General features: G+C 46.0%; 2 protein-coding genes across 2 annotated transcripts; one reads left to right on the top strand and one right to left on the bottom strand.

Moving 5' to 3' along the window:
• Nucleotides 1-998: 998 nt before the first annotated feature.
• PtA15_18A381 (uncharacterized protein) lies at nt 999-6,942 on the top strand (the record flags this gene model as incomplete). The annotated part of the gene is made up of 7 exons (XM_053164914.1): nt 999-1,208; nt 1,284-1,367; nt 1,538-2,983; nt 3,140-4,491; nt 4,605-5,007; nt 5,081-6,629; nt 6,722-6,942. 7 exons carry the CDS (start codon nt 999-1,001, stop codon nt 6,940-6,942), a joined length of 5,265 nt encoding a protein of 1,754 aa, XP_053028876.1.
• Nucleotides 6,943-8,090: 1,148 nt separating this feature from the next.
• PtA15_18A380 (uncharacterized protein) lies at nt 8,091-9,359 on the bottom strand (the record flags this gene model as incomplete). Its single annotated transcript, XM_053164913.1, has 7 exons — nt 8,091-8,114; nt 8,178-8,249; nt 8,347-8,419; nt 8,496-8,693; nt 8,814-8,936; nt 9,044-9,068; nt 9,167-9,359. 7 exons carry the CDS (start codon nt 9,357-9,359, stop codon nt 8,091-8,093), a joined length of 708 nt encoding a protein of 235 aa, XP_053028875.1.
• Between the last annotated feature and the right edge of the window lie 9,394 nt (nt 9,360-18,753).

Genomic DNA, 18,753 nt, shown 5'->3' with positions numbered 1-18,753 from the left:
CAGTTGGCCGAGTCGTCGGCAGTGCAGCCTAGTGCAGCACGAAACGCAGCTATCGCTCCTTATACTAGGGCAACCCGTGGGGAAGGTGTGCTCAATGACCAACCAGCTGAAACACCGAGCGAAACGACGGACCACGTACACATACTGGAATATGTATCAGGAACACCTCGGGTGCCCCTGGAACAACGATGATCCAGCGCTAGCCGTGATGTTCTTGTGATCCAGTTGTCCCGGGACACCCAAGTGCACCCTCGGGAGTGCTTCCTAACCGAGTGGGACTGCGAATCTGACGAAACACTGCCGCTCCGTGAAGCCAGGCTTGGCAAGAACAACTTTCCAGTGTTCCAGGATGGCACGATACGTAGTGCTGTATGGTGCCGACTTGGTGGTAGCCAAGCCTGAGCCTGGCCAAGCGGCCAGCGCGCTTCGTTGTTCAAAGGATGAGTGGTTGGTCTGATTCCAAAACCATAGCTGAGTTGGCCGATTACACAGTCCAAAAAGCCCAAAAATCACGAATATGTACATACTTGGAGTTTGCCGACGCCATACGGCAGACCAACGAAGGACCAACGTGGTGACTGGTGGGATGTTACAGTATCAATTGAGATCACCTTTGGGATCTTCTCCATTGAAATACATGCAGTGTTTAATTGTACCGGTGGCAGGCGGGGATAATGCGGCTGATTGGAGGAGATCCGCTACGTGAAGAGACTGCGGAGATCGAGGAATGAATTGAGGATATCGAGGAGAGATGGGCTGCGAGTTGGTGGGGCTGCTCTTGCGTCTTGCTTCGCCCAACATCCCAGCTCGCACATCAAAGTGCTCATTCTCAAGAAATGAGAGGCGGCCGGTCCTCGCGTGATTAGAGTTCGACCGGAGCCAGACGAGCGCTCGAGATCAAGCATGAAGCCCAGTCGGGTTTAATATAGCATCCCCCCCTCCTCTCCTAACCATTGGCCGTCATGTTCGCAATTCATTCCCGTAGATGAGAGCCGACGATGCAGAAACTAGCCGGCTCACCCACCAGTGCTCTCAACGGGTTCGAGGGCCACCGCGCCAGACTCAAGCGACTCCGCCGACAGGCCATCGACCCTGCCAAGCCAGCACAGCAGGAACAGCAGCACCAGCTGGGCGAAGAGCCACCTGCAACCAGTCATACTGCCAACACGACCGAGCTCATGAACAATCCACCCGAACAGCAACATCTGGTAATCACATCCACATATCCAACACGATGACTGACTGACTGACCGACTTGCGTCCTCTCCATCTGCGTACACCAGTCTCAGGATGAACGAACTCGTGATGGAGCTCGATATCTGCACCGTTCCACTTCTCGGGACAGCTATTGCGATCATTATGAAACAGTTAAGCATCTCTTCTCTCAAAGCCTCACACAGCGCGAGACAGAAAGACCGGGACTCCTACACATTGGGTTTTGTGTTGATCGTCTTTCTGTCTGATCCAATGTACACCTTTCTGTCTATGAGTGTGTCGGTCGGCTGCTGAACTTCACAAACTGTTGGCTGTTCTTTAGCATTCTCCTTCAACTTCGATGGGATTGGACCATCTTGACCTTTCAATCGACTCTAATCCTGCTCGCCAATCCTCCATTTCCACCTCACCATTCACCACCGACCACCTTGGACGAACAGCGCATGAACATGAGAACCAAAACACCCCTGATAATCTTTCAAACTCAGCCTATCAATTCCCACCACCCTCAGCCACCCCTGGCGAGCTTGCCGCGGTCGATTCGTATCCCAAATCAGCCTCCAATCTTGGTTTAAGCCTCCTCAACCCCTCCCAATCCCACTACATCTTCCAATCAGATCTTCAGTCTCATGCCAACAGACTTGCCGAAGCTGTCCCAGGGGCATCCAACGAAATCTATCCACAAGCCCATCCCTCGTCGGAAGAAGGTGCTCAAGATGACACCCCTTCCGATCCCCCCAAGTCCCACATCCCACTACCACTCAAGATTTTCGCCCCACCGTACCGTCGCTCGATCTCCGTTCCATTCACCAGCACCGGCCTTGTCTCACTCGATTTTCCCGGCCGTTTGGGTTCGATCACTGAGGATGGCACCGTGCCAGCGTCTGCTCAACCAGACTCATCCACCAACTTTATGAATCCGCTCCAAACCCCGATGCCCTATGGTGGGGCTGATGACTCTCGTGAATCTTCGGCGATGAAGTTTCCGATCGAAACTAGTCCTTCCACTCTGTTTACAGGACGAGCTAGCCCTACGCCTGCCGATCAATCCACTCGTTTTACCACATCTTCAAGTCCACTCAATCCCAAGTATAGAAACTGGTCTGGTCACTTTTATGTCTGGGTCTATGACGCACCCTCAACTCCTCCTGACAGTACAGTCCAGCCTAGCCCAGCGATCTCGCAAAGCTCTTCTGCTACATCTATTCTATCGAACAACCGCATCGGTGGTATCTCTAGACACTTTTTCCACCACGTGAGACCAGCGGCTGAGGCCAAACCTGCCAAGTCGGCGACCGTAAAGAAAGAAAGACGAGGAGTTAAATTAGGTCTGATCAGTGGGTTGACTAAGCAGAGAGACACCGCATCATGTCCTCAGCTCGAATTATCTGCACCGGCCGACTCAGGCCACCAGAAGCCAAATCTAGATCCGCACAGTTTATCTGAGCAGTTAGATGCGCTGACTGATCGAAGTGCAAATGACTCGACCGACATGCTCAAACTGAGCCAGAATCGGATTCCATCTGGCTCGAAGCCTGCCGACCAGCAAACTAAACAGAAAAAACATCCTTTCAACGCCGATTCTAGGATCGGCAGGAAGAAACCTACGTCCCAATCCAGTGGCAGCGCAGGCGGCAATGGATCCATCACCAGCCAATTGGCCTTGGGACCAGGCGCCGCGATGAACTCGCAGGGTATCGGCTCTGGTCAATGGAAATTGGTCCAAGGAGTGATCACGGAAGATGGTCATTTTACACTATACTCTGGTGTAAGCATGGCTGCCGGATTTTTTTCGCTTTTATCCATTAAACCATAATCCCCTTCCCCCAAGTCAATATGCTTTCGGGAATCAAACCTGATCAAATGCATTTCTGCAAATACTTCTTCTGTCCATTTCTCCTCGGCCACACACTTGGTTGTCTAGACCGACGTGGTTCTGCACCGGATCTATCTACCTTCTTACCGACGGACGGATGTTCGGATGGTTCATCAGTCGATTTTTGGCCGGCCTCACTGTGGCGTCATTACTCGCAGGGCAGGAAGCCCCCCTCAATCTACCACACGAATCCCCGGTTCAGCGGTCAACTCGACAAGCTCGCTTCCCTTACACGCATCTCCGCCATTTCAGTCCTCCACCAATGGCTCCATCCCTAACACGCCCAGTCATTTCGGTGGATTTGCAAGTCAACATCAATTGGACCCGTCTTCATCCTCGCCCCTTACTGCCAACATGAAAGACACGTCAAAGAACTCTGGCCATACTCCCGTCAATCCTTCTTATCAGCGGAGCGACTCTCCAAGCGGCACCCCAGAACTCTCGATTTATATCTGCATGCCCAACACCGTTTTGCTCGAGTCTTGGTTGGTCATCTGCAAATGCTTTTGCAGGCCTGATGACTTTCGACATCTTTACCCGCGCTCCAGCAAGAAAAACCAGGCCGCTGGTCCCCAGGGAGCACGCCCAAGGGTGCTGAGCTTGACCCAGCCAGGATCGCAAACTATTCACCAGACGTCATCATTGCCTGGTCATCCTAGCCCGGGAGATATGGGATCAAACAAAAGCAATTTGACTAAACAGGCATCACCTGAACGAGTTAGGATTTGGAGGGGGATCGAAATCCAACTATTGGAAGGTAGAAAACTGGGCGAAACCCGACAGATAACTGTGAACAATATAATCAATGACTCTTCTGGAGCGACCGGAATTGTCAACGGGGCTCGACTCATGATAAAGGACGACCGAAGGAACTCGACTGGAGGGTTTCTATCTACCGGGAGCCAAGCCTCTCTGCTGTCGATCAACAAAGAAGCATTGTTCAACAAGTCGTCCAATGTTGGCAAACATCAAACTTCTCAGCAGTTTGTCATCACTGATCCTGGGCATCAACAGGACCCTCAAAACGGAAAGCTGCCGCTGTCAGCCCGTTACGATTCCAAAAATCTCGATGAGTCTGACAGTTCGACCACCGGGTTTTCGAGCTCAATCACCTCTAGTCTGACGCACAGCAATCAACCCAGCGGCCCGGTTAATCGCCAAAGTATCCCAACCGCTTCTGCGCCAACCCTCGACGACAAGCCCGCTTCGTCATCATCGATCACCACCCCCATATCCATTCCTGGCTCTTCAACCCATAGCTCGAAGAATAACTCGATCTCAATCAATAGCTTTAATGATAACTTTTATTTCGTCGAGTTCGATTGGGACAGAGAAATCATCGGCAGGTCGACTATCAAGCGGAATTCCAACCCATTCTGGAGCGAAGGATTCAAATTTTCGTAAGTACAATCATCAGCCCTTGTCGCTCTCTTTAGCAAATCGCAGCCGCTTTTGTTTTCTTAGACCACACCAAAAGCTGCGAGGCTAATCTTGCTCTTTCGTCTTTTGAAAGGGAAATCGGCTCGTTCAAAACGCCACTGATTTTAAACGTTTACCAGATCAAGAAGGCTCTCAGCCATCCTCAATCAAAGTCCTCCCGTGACCACTCCAGTCCCAATCCTTCGACTTCCCACTCCAACTCATCCTCAGCCTCTGCCTCCAAGATCACCTTGATTGGGCAGAGTTATTTGGATTTCAAAACCTTCGAAAAGAACACCCAGTTGCCCCTCTGGCTACCTATATATTCTAACAGCAATGGCACTCCTAACGAGGCTGATGTCGACGAAAACTCGAGCAATACTGACGTGCGAGATAATCTTTATAAGAAAGTCGAGATCATGGGCGAGATCAACTTGTCTATAACCGTTATCGAGCAGGTCGTTTTGGCCGAGCCGGAATATGCGAAGATGATGAATGTTGGTCTTCCTTTGCGTTCTGTCATATTCATCTTTTGAAGACTGATTTGGATTGGCTGGATAAAAACAATAGTATTTGAACAATGATGACGACATTGGGTTGCCGCTCAGTCTGGCGAACATGGCCGTCGGAGAACTAGATAGGCTGTCAGAGCTATTGATCAGGATTTATGAAGCAAACAATCGGTTATTCATGCGATTTTCACAACTTGCAGCAGTTGAAATCAACGGCGACTTATCAACAGCAAGCATTTTATTCAGAGCCAATACACTGTTGACGAAGATGTTAGAAGCCTACATGAGGATCGTTGGAAGCTCGTTTCTAGAATCCAGCGTGGGGTCGGTGATTCGGCGGATCTGTATGGCGAAGGCAGAACTGGAAATCGACCCTTCTAAGCTGAAATCCTCGCTCTCTTCGCATCAGAAGGAGAAAATCGCGAATGAGAACGCCAAAGAGTTGAAGAAGATTTCGAACGAAATCTGGCAATCGATGTACATCAACCGCTCCAAATGTCCCAATCGGTTGAGGAAAATCTTTGTCAAAATTCAAGAATTGGTTGGTGATGCCTACGACGATCAAGATATGAGATTGACCTCCATCTCAGCCTTTGTCTTTCTACGGTTCTTTGTGCCTGCTATTCTCAACCCACGCTTGTTCAATCTGATCCAGTTCCAGCCCGACAGTAAATCGCAGAGGACCCTGACCTTGGTCGCGAAAACTTTACAAGGTTTAGGGAATCTGACGCTGTTTGGGATCAAGGAACCCTGGATGAGCGTGATGAATGAATTTATTACTACCCAGTTGGACTCGTTTCGGGATTACATTTCATTCATTGCGAGTGAATCTGAGTCAGTCAAGCCCGAATGGACCTCGAAGGAATACGAGGGCTATGGATTGCCGTATGCGCTCCGGGCTTCGTTGCCTGCTTCCTCTCGTGATGGGATCCCCACCTTGCCTCACCTGCTGGATCCGGTTCGAGATTGTTCGCTTCTGGCGAGCTTCATGACGATCATTAAACAGAAAGCATCGGTCTTGGATGCTTCAAGACACTACTCCTCCGTCCTGCCCCCCAAGACGACCAGGATGAGCGGGCCGCTCGGCACTCGACCTCGTCGGTGCACTGAAATCTCCGAACCTCGCGAACGTGTCTCTGAAAACGCTGATGATGGCAGCAATACGGCCGACTTTTTGAAGATCTGCGGGGACCTGTATGCTAAGTCTGAGAGGCGGTATTCGAAAATCCTGCAGTCTGAATTGAAAGATCCAAATGCTCTCAAGAAGGCTTCGCCGGCCACAGCAGCTACTCCAGCCACAACCGCAGCCACCGCCACAGCAAGTCCTGATAATCGTCCTGCGGCATCTCCGGTCTTCCCCGGAGCCCTCGCGTTTACCCAAGACTTTTTCTCTCAACATAAGATTAATTCGAGGAAATGGACGTTCAACAATGATCGGAATGGCCAGCTTTCTCCTCCCACCCCCACATCCCTGTCGAGGTCACCGTCGACTAGCTTATCTTCATCAACTACCACGCGGTGGAAACGATCTCACACAATTACTGCGGAGCAGGGAAGCAGTACCGGCTCGAACCCTGACCATCTGCCGAGTCCTCTCTGCTCTCCTGGTAAGCCCTCTTTGCTTGGATTCCTTGGCTTGGGCTCTCGGTCAGTAACCAACCCAAACCCCCCGTCCTGAACCTCGAACACACACACACAGCCATCACCAGCAAATCGCCCACACACCCCTCCCGCTCAACGCTCCTGCAGAAAACCTCCAGCCTCGTAAGTCAATTGCCCCGGCTCAAGTCCCCTGCCCACCCCGATCACGTCCATCCTCATGCGCTTCCTCAACTCCAGTCCCCCATCCTCGGCCTCGTCTCCAACCATGCAAACCTGTATGTCGATGACGGCGAGCACCCGTCGCCCCGATGGGCATAACCTCTCGTCCATCTCCACACACCGTCAACCTCTCTTCACGTCAACAGCCGCACTGGACTAGAGCGAGAACGGGAGTAGGATTGGTGGCCTCGCCCGCCTGGGGGAAGCATCAAAACGACCCGCATTGACTCAAGGACGCTTGCATCACTAGCGATTCGCTTCCTTCGTCTCATACAACGCGCCACTCATCGATCGGTATCAGGCAGGACACACCGGCTCTAGTCTTGTTATGCCCAGAGGTGGCGAGTAGTTCGCCCTTGCTTTCCGAAAGCAACACTACTCTTGAAATGCCAACACCGGCCACAGCCATCCTTGGGTTTCGTGGCCCCAGGTTGCGTCAGATAAGGCCCAGTGGCTCGCCTCCATGGCCTCCCCTTTCTCTTTTTATCCTCGCGTCCAATCAGCATCTCTCGCGCTTTTTCTCTGGGCTTATTTATCCCCCCTTCCCCACATCCACCTCTTTGTTTCGCTTTCGCTATGTCCCTTCGTGTTTTTTGGTCATTCTTTTTTTGGGTTGGGTGTGCGTCCTATGTAAGCTGTGTGCGAGGCCGGTCTTACATGAGGGAGCTGATGGGCAGTCGCTGGAGGCCTCGGCGATGGACATGGAATGTAATCTTTATGCGCGTCGTGCATCTCTTGTTTGCATTTGTAAATCGCAAATCGTGTGCCTGATGAGGTTACCTATGCCCTCCATCTCATCACACACCCAGTGCCGTGCAACTTGTTTTGCATCGGGATCAACAACCAAGCCTTCAAACCAGATAAGAAAAACCAAGCATTTGCCTACGTCGGGTACCTCGTGCCGGGTCATGGCCACTTAAAACCATCCCGCCAAGTCCCTCTGTAGTTCCAAGGGGGATGATGTGGACAAATAGAGCAAACATTGCCACATTGCTAAATTAACAAATTCATGTTTGATGTATCATTCATTTGTTCAAAAATCTAGGTCTAGTTCAATTGAAGTGAAACTTTGGATCAGAAACCCAGGATGTATGTGTGCATGTGTGTGGAGAAAATCATAACCATAATAGTTGGTGTTGGATTGGTTGTCGCATCAAATCATGTGACTTTGTTTTTTTTTTTTTGCTTGGTTGTGGTGGTAGGAACTATGCAGCTTCTAAGCTCTTTGTGGTAGGAACTTGTAGCTTCTAATTAGTTCTTTTGTCAATTCTCTATGAAATAATCCGTGTCATCAGTTTCTTTCTTTCTTCATAGTTGAGAAATACACCCCTTACTTTATTTATGCCCCCCAACAAGCACTTCATCACAAACTCTCCAGTCAGTTTGCCTTTATACGGCGTAGTATCCTGCAAGTACATATTTTTATCAATTGGAGATAAGTATTCTGCACAAAGGGAGACATGTTTTTCCCCCGCTGTGAGTAAGTTGGCGATGATCACACACCACAATATCTCGTTTAACCCCATATATTCTCTTCAAGTCATCATCCAAGGTTCTCAAGAGTTTGGTTGCCTCCCTGAATGTGTGAGGATGCAGATTTGTCAATACTCACGAAGAAAAGCCCACAAACAATGAATAGAATAGCGACGAACGTGCTAGACCCTATCTGCATAAACTGAATGCCGACCTCATTCAGCGGAAAATTGCCCTCCTCTAACCGATTCACAATGCTCAGAATTGTGAGAATCAGAGTTTCGGGATCATCCGTTACTCCGTCAGTGATGACCACCAGGTTCAATGGCTTTATCGGAGGTAGGCCTTGGGCTCTTAAGGATTCCAACTGATCTAAGCTTCAGTCAAAAATCAAATTGCACATTTTAGTTTGGAATAAACAATCAATTGGGAACCTGATATCAATGTTCTTAGGGCCCGGCCTTTCATGATCTGACAAAGGTCTAATGAGAACTTACTGGTAACTGACTAGTGCTTCTATACGGGCTTCAATCGGAGTACAGGCGCCGTTCGGTCGAACCTCACTGAACAACTGATTTACCTCTACTGGATTCCTTGCATTCCTAAGATGAGTATTGGTACTTTTTTTGTGCCGGAGAGTTGGAGGTAGCAGATGGCTCATTTTTGAGCGACATATTCACGACAATCACTATAGCACAGTCAATGAAGCGTAGATGCCGCAACTCACTTTAAGAAGTAGATATCAATACCATCTACATGTGAGAAGCAGAAGGAGAAAGGGGGGCATCACAAGGTCAATTCGACTGAAAAGCTGATGTATTTGACCATCATGAAGGAGAAAATCGTGGACCTGGAGTTCGTTGGACGGCGGTGGCAGCCACTGCGCACAAAGCATCTCGAGCCTCCTTCCACAAGCCGTTCAAGCTCATCGAAGCGCTATCGTCCACCAAGAATATTGTCTGATATCTGTACAGTGTTGCTAGCAAGTTCTCCTTTGTGGAACTTGAGCGTCTAGCCGGCGAATTGTCACTCCCTTTGATCATCACTGGTCGTTGATTGGGATGGCCGTTATAAGGACGAGAGGCTGAGTTGCCGCTGGTGTCTGGGGAAGGACTCGGTCTGGTGTAGTTTCTGTTTAAAGAGTTGTTTATTTGATTTATTCCACACATGATCGGCTGAGGTAGATTCAAATACCCTAAAGAATTGAGACAATTGCGAGCGGATTTGCAACCATCTAGCAAAAGGCCGTCAACCAAGTTGCGGGACCTTTGGGTGTTGTTTTTTGTTAGTTTTTGAGTGGTCCGGTTGAGGTTGTCGTCTTGGCTTCTATGCTGCGACCTACTTGTGCTTTCTTTTTGCACAACATAGTTTGACTGGGTGTGAATGGGATGAGTTCCCCCAGGTAAAAACACATAATTTGAAATCGCGCGCGAAGACCCTTGAGGCATGATGCTGGCTTACTTTCTTCTTCTTGAATTCGATCAGAAGATTCGAAGAAATTGCCCACAGAGATGGTTCATGGAGTTTTTTCGGATCACAGTCTAGCAGTAGATATTAAAGATCGCAGATACGTTGCGCTGAGATGATTCTAGTAAAGCCAAAAATTCAGCTGCAAGAAATAGTGCAGTTCGAGAGGATGTAGATTATTATCCAGACAAGGGACTTAATCCAGAGAGAGAATTTCCCCTTCGGAACACTAGATCCGAGCGATGTTTCAGCACTCCAAGACAAAGAGAGGGCGCGTTGAACACTCTTACCATCCCTTGGGGCCGGGAAAAAGTTATAAATCTTTCTAAGCTTCGATGAGCGCCTGATTTAGATAGCCGCTGATTGGTCAAACAATCTGGGACTGGGTCAGACTCGGACATCGGAGATAATATTGACGTAAAACTGGTCTGATTGCAATCAATATTATTCCGTCCAACTTGTATTTGAGCTCCCACTTCGCTGAAAAAGCGGCAACCGATATATCCCTACCAATTGGCTGTAGAGTGCATTGTGCATAATCCAAGTGATACGCCCGGCGATTCCTCGATCACAGGGAGGTCGACCATGGTCGAGAACTGCCCCTGCTACTGTGACTAAGTGTTTTAACGTGATACTTCGTGTCATCAAGGCGATAAAGTGCCGCGCAAAACTGCTCTTGGTAGACTTACTTGACGTTTTGGCAGGTAAAAAAAGAAACTGGGTTACTGAGGCCAAAACTTGTCACAGTTTTCCTGCGCAGCGGCCGTGCGGCGCGCGAGCATCTGCCCCCTCTTCTACTCCAAGGGCGCACCTTGGTGTCCTGGGGACAGCACCCAAATGTCACGGATTTATCCGAATCCTTTCTTAAAACCAGATTCTTTGTTGGAATAGTCTGATCATCACAAAGAATCTGGTGTGATGGGTGTTTGGTGACAATGTTGATGACCCGGTAAACCTTCTATGAATACAGGTGATCAAGGTGTATGAATTTCTTGGCTACCTTCAGAAAATCAGGGAGGAAATAGTTCATAAAGCTTCAGAGAAATCAACAAATCTAATGGCTGAAACTCAACTGGTCATGGGGAATGTGAAATCAAAACTAAATTGCATGTTGTCCATATGTTTGGCCCAGTTTCTGTTATGAGCTGTAGAGGGGACCTTCCATGTACATAGCCTTTCACACACGTATCAATCATATGAGCAACGGTGCAACAAATGCAATATCATATGAGCAATGGTGCAAGAAATGCAATGCATGTATTAGGGGGGTTCACGATTGGATTTTATAAGACACTCCGGGGAGTGAATGCAAATCTGACAAAAAGAAATGCTTCACAGGTAAGCTCGGGCCGGCACAGTATTGGGTCCAATCTTGGTCTTGATCACACTCACCTGACGAAAAGAAATGCTTCGCAGGTAAGCTCGGGCCGGTACGGTATTGGGTCCAATCTTGGTGAGGAAAGAGAGGAACCAATACCGGCGGGTTGAGTTAGACTAAGTACAAGTTTGCGCAGCCGCAGTAATGCATAAATGTACATGATTTGTTTATGCATAACTGTGTGTTGAAACTCTAATGATCTAAGTTTACCACCTTGGCCCGCTTACTCTCTAACATCCCCCCCCCAAGTTGGTAAACTTTACCCTGTCAAATCTAGATTTGCCGTTGCCGTGTCCATTTTGTTGGGGCCTAGTTTCTTGGTGAAGATATCAGCTTGCTGGTTGATTGTACTTGTCCACGCTATCTTGATGTTGTTCTCCCGCAAGAAATCATTAATGAAGTAAAATGCGCGTATAAGATATCAAGTCTTTTTCTTTGATGCGTTGTTGCCGCTTCATTGTCACAGAATACGTTCATGGGTAATTGATGTTGAATGTCGTCCAAAAGAATTGAGATTCCCGCCAGGTGTTGAGCTCCTTCCAAGAGTGCTACGTATTCCGCCGCACATGTCAAGAGTGCCACCACCGTCTGCCGTTTTGCTCCCCATGCAATGGCATTGCCCATATGTTTGATAACAAAACCGGAAGTCAATTGCTTGTGCTCGCCTCCCCAATTCACATCCAACCATAGATCCAGGGTATCCCCGCTTCCTCAAATCAAAAGTCTCTTTGACGACAAACGCTTCAAGTATCTAATCAAGAAGTCTAGCGCTTTCCAATGGTTCATTGAGGGATTTTGACTGTATCTAGCTAGAAGGTTTACTCCATATGACAGGTCCGGTCTTGTCCCTGCCGCAAGATACATGAGCGAACCTAGTATAGATCTGTATGCCATTTGATCTAAAGGTTCTCCCGAGTGTACTTCTAGTTGAATGTCTGGTAGGGTGCTCTGCTGGTTGAATCCAGGTCTTGAGTAGTCATTCACAATCTGATCAGCTAGCTTTTCTTGGTCTAATTTGATCACGTCTGCCTTCACTTTGATGTTGATACCAACGAGTTTTGCAATCTTATCCAACCACTTTATTTTCATATCTTTCTCCAATGCTGTTTTCAATTCCCGCATGAGAGTTTCATTGGATGCCACTGCAAAGCCGTCATCCACATGTAGCCATATAATGATGAAATCCAGTCCTTGTTGATATATATAAAGTGATTGTTCCAATTCTGACGCCACAAAACCAATATCTTCCATTTTGCTCTTGAAGAATTTCCACCAGCATCTCGCCGCCTGTTTTGTACCGTACATAGCTTTCTTCAATTTTATTATTTTTCCTTTTAATTCTGGGCGTATTTTGATGGGAGGTTGTACATAGACTTCTTCCTCTATAGGACTCTAGAGGTAAGCCAAACTAACGTCAAATGTTGCAATTGGATAATTGTACTTGATTGCTAGTGAAATAAGTAATCGCAGAGTGACAAGTGAAGCCGTCAGAGCATATGTTTTGTTGCAGTCCCTACCCATTACCTGATTGAAGCCTTTTGCGACATATCTTGCTTGAAAAATTTCCGGGTCTCCTTCGGCCATTCCTTCTTTTATCGCAAATACCCACCAAAAACCTAGAGCCTTGACTCCAGGAAACGGTTCCATTGGCTCTCACACGTCGAGTTCAAAGAACTTGTTGATTTCATAGTTTGCCGCTCCTAGCCATTCTTTTGAGTCCGGTGACTTTAGAGCTGATCTTATGTGCAACAGCAGTTGTTGGTCTTCATTCATGGGCAAGTTGTTCATTGCTTGTTCTTCTGCTTTTGCATTGATTTTGGTCTCCTCCTTGCCTAGTTTGAGCACGATTTGATTCAAGATGAGGTCGAGATTGCCTTTTGATGGAGTCTTCTTCTTGACCGGGAGGTACTGAAATTCAGGAAATATGACTGAAGTTGAGTGTAGAATCCTGCCATCGTATGAAGAGTGGACGAGCCAACCGCCTCCCGCCGCTGGATACCCAATCAGTTTTCCGAAATGCGCCCTCTGAGATAGTTTATTGCGCTTTTCTTTTGGTATGTGTACTATTGCCTCCGCTCCAAACGGGTACAGAACATTCGGATCTATCTCTATTCCATACATTGCTGTGAGGGGACAAGTCACTACCTTCTTATTTGGAATCCTGTTGTGTATGTGAGCCGCCATCCGGTAAGCATAGCTCCAATGCGGCCAAGGCATCTTTGATTTGTGCAGCATGGTCCTTGCCATGTTGCCTAGCGTACGGTTGACTCGCTCAGCCTCACCATTGTGTTCCAGGATGTAAGGTGGTACCGGTGCTAGAGAAATTCCAAGCGGTTGTAGTAGCTTCTTCAGGGATGCTGTATACTCGGGTGCATTGTCACAACGCAGGTTTTTTGGGTATCTGCCAAAAGTGTTCTTCAAATGGTTCATGCACACCATTATCTTGCTCCGTACTTCACTTTGTTCCGTCATTGCATCACACCATATGTAAGGCGTGGTCTCTCATGGTGAGAATGTACCGCTTTCCTGACATGTTGTACAAGAATGGTCCGGCTACGTCCAACACTAGAAGGTCCATTGGGTTGTCTCGTGGGATTAGCAAATTACTGCATGGCAATTTTTTGTCTATGCTCTTTGAGGTTGCGCATTGTTGACAAAAGAAAGAAGCCCATGTCTTCCCTTCAATCTCTTCTGGGTAGTGTTGTTGAAGGTACGTCTTCACCACTTCTTCTGATACCACTACCAAGATGGATGAATTTGCGATGTTGTATATTGATCAATATAGCGTATATTGATCAATTTATATTGATCAATTTTTTTTTATTCCTCTTGATACCTTTGTCTGTGTTCCATGTCTCCTCAATACTCTTCTATAATCTATCTCCTTCCCCTGTATTTGCTTCAAGCCACAGGAATCTTTTTTTTTGTCTGATAACATTCATAAATTTATACATACACCATTCAATTCTACATGAAAAAAATACACTGCAAGGTTTAGGATTAATCCAGAGTGGCTGAGGGGGATCAATTTTTTTTTCTTGTTTTTTTTACTTCAACAATTGATGTTATCAGAAGTCTCCAAATCTACTTTTTTTCAAAAAAGGAAAAACATTGACCCCTGACCTCTATCAGTATCATGATACGATCCTGCACACATTGCTAATTTGGTTGGTTGAACTTCCTGAAGATATTGCACATCATACTTGAAGTGCTACATGCATAGAAGGCCTTTTTGAAATTAGTTTACCATGGTTTAGCATATTTTTGTCAGGTTCTTTTTTTTATCAACTTTTGTTGTCAACCACAGATTAATGAGGAATATTTCCACATAAAATTTCATCGGACAATTTTTCTGCATAGAAAACCCAGAAATATTGTGTTTGGGGTCACATCCATTATGCAGCAGCTACAGTCTGATCAGTTCGCAAATATCACTACTTTGGTAGTTTCTTGGTGTTTCTGCCACTATATCTCATCCCCGTGTGGGAATCCGTCTGCCATATGGTTACCGAAATGGTTGGAGGCCCCTAAAGATTCATCATGTACCTTTAATGACCACAAAACCCCCAAATGTAGCAGCTACAGTCTGATCAGTTCCCAAATATCACTACTTTGGTATTTCTTGGTGTTTCTGCCACTATATCTCATCCCAGCGTGGGAATACTTCTGCCATATGGTTACCAAATGGTTACAGGCCCCCAAAGATTCATATGTACCTTTACTGACCACAAAACCTCCAAATGTAGCAGCTACAATCTGATCAGTTCCCGAATATCACTACTTTGGTAGTTTCTTGGTGTTTCTGCCACTATATCTCATCCCAGCGTGGGAATACTTCTGCCATATGGTTACCAAAATGTTTAGAGTCCCCCAAAGATTCATTATGTACCCTTACTGACCACAAAACCCCCAAATGTAGCAGCTACAGTCTGATCAGTTCCCAAATATCACTACTTTGGTATTTCTTGGTGTTTCTGCCACTATATCTCATCCCAGCGTGGGAATAATTCTGCCATATGGTTACCAAAATATTATATAGCCCCCGAAGATTCATTATGTACCTTTACTGACCACAAAACGTCCGAATGTAGCAGCTACAATCTGATCAGTTCCCAAATATCACTACTTTGGTAGTTTCTTGGTGTTTCTGCCACTATATCTCATCCCAGCATGGGAATACTTCTGCCATATGGTTACAAAAAGGTACATAATGAATCTTTGGGGGCTTGTCAACATTTTGGTAACCATATGGCAGAATTATTCCCAAGCTGGGATGAGATATAGTGGCAGAAACACCAGGAAACTACCAAAGTAGTCATATTTGCGAACTGATCAGACTGTAGCTGCTACATTTGGGGGGTTTGTGGTGACTAAAGGTACATAATGAATTATTGGGGGCCTGTCAAAATTTTGATAACCATATGGTAGAAGGATTCCCACGCTGGGATGAGATATAGTGGCAGAAACACCAAGAAACTACCAAAGTAGTGATTTTGGGAACTGATCAGACTGTAGCTGCTACATTTGGGGGTTTTGTGGTCAGTCAAGGTACGTAATGAATCTTTGGGGGCTTTTTAACATTTTGGTAACCATATGGCAGAATTATTCCCACGCTGGGATGAGATATAGTGGCAGAAACACCAAGAAATACCAAAGTAGTGATAGTTGGGAACTGATCAGACTGTAGCTGCTACATTTGGGGGTTTTGTGGTCAGTAAAGGTACATAATTAATCTTTGGGGGCATGTAAAAATTTTGGTAACCATATGGCAGAAGGATTCCTACGCTGGGATGAGATATAGTGGCAGAAACACCAAGAAACTACCAAAGTTGTGATGTTTGGGAACTGATCAGACTGTAGCTGCTACATTTGGCGGTTTTGTGGTGAGTAAAGGTACACAAAGAATTTTTGGGGGCATTTAAACATTTTGATAACCATATGGCAGAAGAATTCCCACACTGTGATGAGATATAGTGGCAGAAACACCAAGAAACTACAAAAGTAGTGATATTTGGCAACTGATCAGATTGTAGCTGCTGCATAATGCATGTGTCCCAAAACACAATATTTCTGGGTTTTATATGCAGAACAATTTTTGGATGAAATTCTATGTCAAAATATTCCTCATTAATCTGTGGGTGATAACAAAAGTAGATAAAACAAAGAACCCAACAAAAATATGCTAAACCATGGTAAACCAATTTCAAAAAGGCCTTTATGCATGTAGCACCTCAAGTATGATGTGCAATATCTTCAGGAAGTTCAACCAACCAAATTAAAAATGTTTGCAGGATGGTATCATGAGAGAGGTCAGGGGTCAATGTTTTTCCTTTTTTGAAAAAAAGTAGATTTGGAGACTTCTGATAACATCAATTGTTGAAGTAAAAAAGAAAAAGAAAAAAACTTTGAGACCCCTCAGCCACCCTGGATTAATCCTAAAACTTGCAATGTCTTTTTTTCATGAAGAATCAAATGGTGTATGTAGAAATTTATGAGTGTTATCAGGCAAAAAAAAAAAAAAAAAAAAAAACCTGTGGCTTCAAGCTAACACAGGGGGAAGGAGAGAGATTATAGAAGACTATTAAGGAGACATGCAACACAGAAAAAGGTATCAAGAGGAATAAAAAAAAATGATCAATATAAATTAATCAATATACGCTATATTGATCAATATATGACATCGATGGCCAATCATTTCAGGCCATCAAGAGTGTATTTTGTTCCTCTCAATGGCCGGTGCTGACGGGCCATTGAGGTTGATGTGTATACACATCATCAAAAGAGCTTTGCTCTTGATGGCCAACCAGTACGGGCCATCAAGAGGTTAGTGTTTTCCTCTCAATGACCGGTGTACTGACAGGCCACCAAGGGGTGTGTGATGAGATGTACAGGGATGAGGACAGCAGGCACGGTGCGTGGCGGTGTTTGAGGATCGTGGAAGGATGGTGAAAGGGTCCTTCCACGCCTGCTGCCTCAGATAGACTATTTACAACATGTGACATGTGTGAGAAATGGAAAAGACATGTGGAAGCAGAAAGAAAAGACAAAACCTGAGTATTAAACTCAACAGTGTGTGTATCAAATTTTGATGGCCGGTCAGTAGCGGCCATCAAGAGTGAAAACAGTACTTTACTCCTGCTGGCCAGTACTGACCGGCCAACAAGAGAGTGTTGTGTGTTCCTCTTGATGACCGGTATAGAGGGGCCATCAAGGGAGGTGTGTATGTCCCCTCAATGACCGGTTAGCACCGGCAATCAAGGGATTCGTGCTTTCCTCTTGCACCTGCCACTGAGAATGGCAGGTGACGAAATCCACGGCAGGTGAAGACAGCACCGGGGCTCAAACTCAGGGCAAAATTTGGTTTTCGTCAGCGCAACGAAATCCGGATTTTGTCACCCGCTTGCAGGCGGTGCTAGGCTATGAAACATTTTCTGCATAGGGCTGTTTGGGAGAATTTATTACCCAGGCCAGCTCCAATCAGCTCCATCCAGCTCTGCCCTCCCATTGGTTCCAAACCAAAGATAATGGCAAATTTATCATTGGTTTAAAGCCGAAGAATTGGATTGACACAGGTGTGTAATAGAGATGCAATACGGGTACCCAGCACCCGCCGGCAATATCCGAGTGTAACCGCCATGCAACCCCCTCCCCCAGAGTCACGGGGGGTCGCCAACTCCCAGGTTTGTTGAGTGAGACACTGTTTTTGTCAGTTTTAAAATAACTGAGAGTGTTGTGTTAGCTGATATGAGTAGAAAGAAGCTAACACTAAAATTGTTTGATCACTAAATGTTAGTGGTAATAGCTAGTCAAAAACTACACTAAAAACAAGGATATAAATCATGTCAGCTACACTAATTTTTAGTGTAACTTGCACTTTGTTTTTGGTAACTTGCAAAATGTGTTCGCATAACTTGCACTGTATGTTAAGTTGCGTGAAGTGGAGGACTTCCTGTCAAGTCTGGGAGCCTCCCAGATCTCAATTTACAAACCCATACTCTTAATTTTTGGTAGAAGGGAAAATGTTTTCCTAACCCTACAGCTCATGACTTTCATGTGCACTGCTTGCTGATTTGGTAGATGTTTTAATCTAGGATGTAGAGGGGCATCTAGAGCTCTATAAATGCCAACGGGAAGTCTTCCATTGTTTACCCGGCACCCATCACTGCCCTCCAGTGACCGTCCGCGTGTGCCATGTACAATATATTGTTAAACTTGAAATAAAAACTTCTCCAGCTCCTCACTTATGCTTGCCATCATGGGATAAGGGAGGACTCCCTGTTGTGATAAGACCAATCAAACGCAAAATCCTTAAGAATGTATTAAAATAAATTTTACACACAATAAATACATGTACACGCCAACATAAATCATGGATAAATCTAGTTCAAATTTTATAAGGTTGTTACATGCAAAATACACAAGAACTGTTTATCTTAATTTGCTTATAAGCGCTGAACACCCTTTAATTCACATGTATACATATTCGATTTCACATAGTGTTTATTTCATCACAGATACACATAGAAATTACTCATATCTTGGCAATCACCTATTTTGGGCTATATTTTCTCAATTAGGAAATTTTCTCACTC

This window comes from Puccinia triticina, chromosome 18A, assembly GCF_026914185.1.
Source record: "Puccinia triticina chromosome 18A, complete sequence".
Classification (NCBI taxonomy): domain Eukaryota; kingdom Fungi; phylum Basidiomycota; class Pucciniomycetes; order Pucciniales; family Pucciniaceae; genus Puccinia; species Puccinia triticina.
This window is presented reverse-complemented; position numbering and strand designations above follow the sequence as displayed.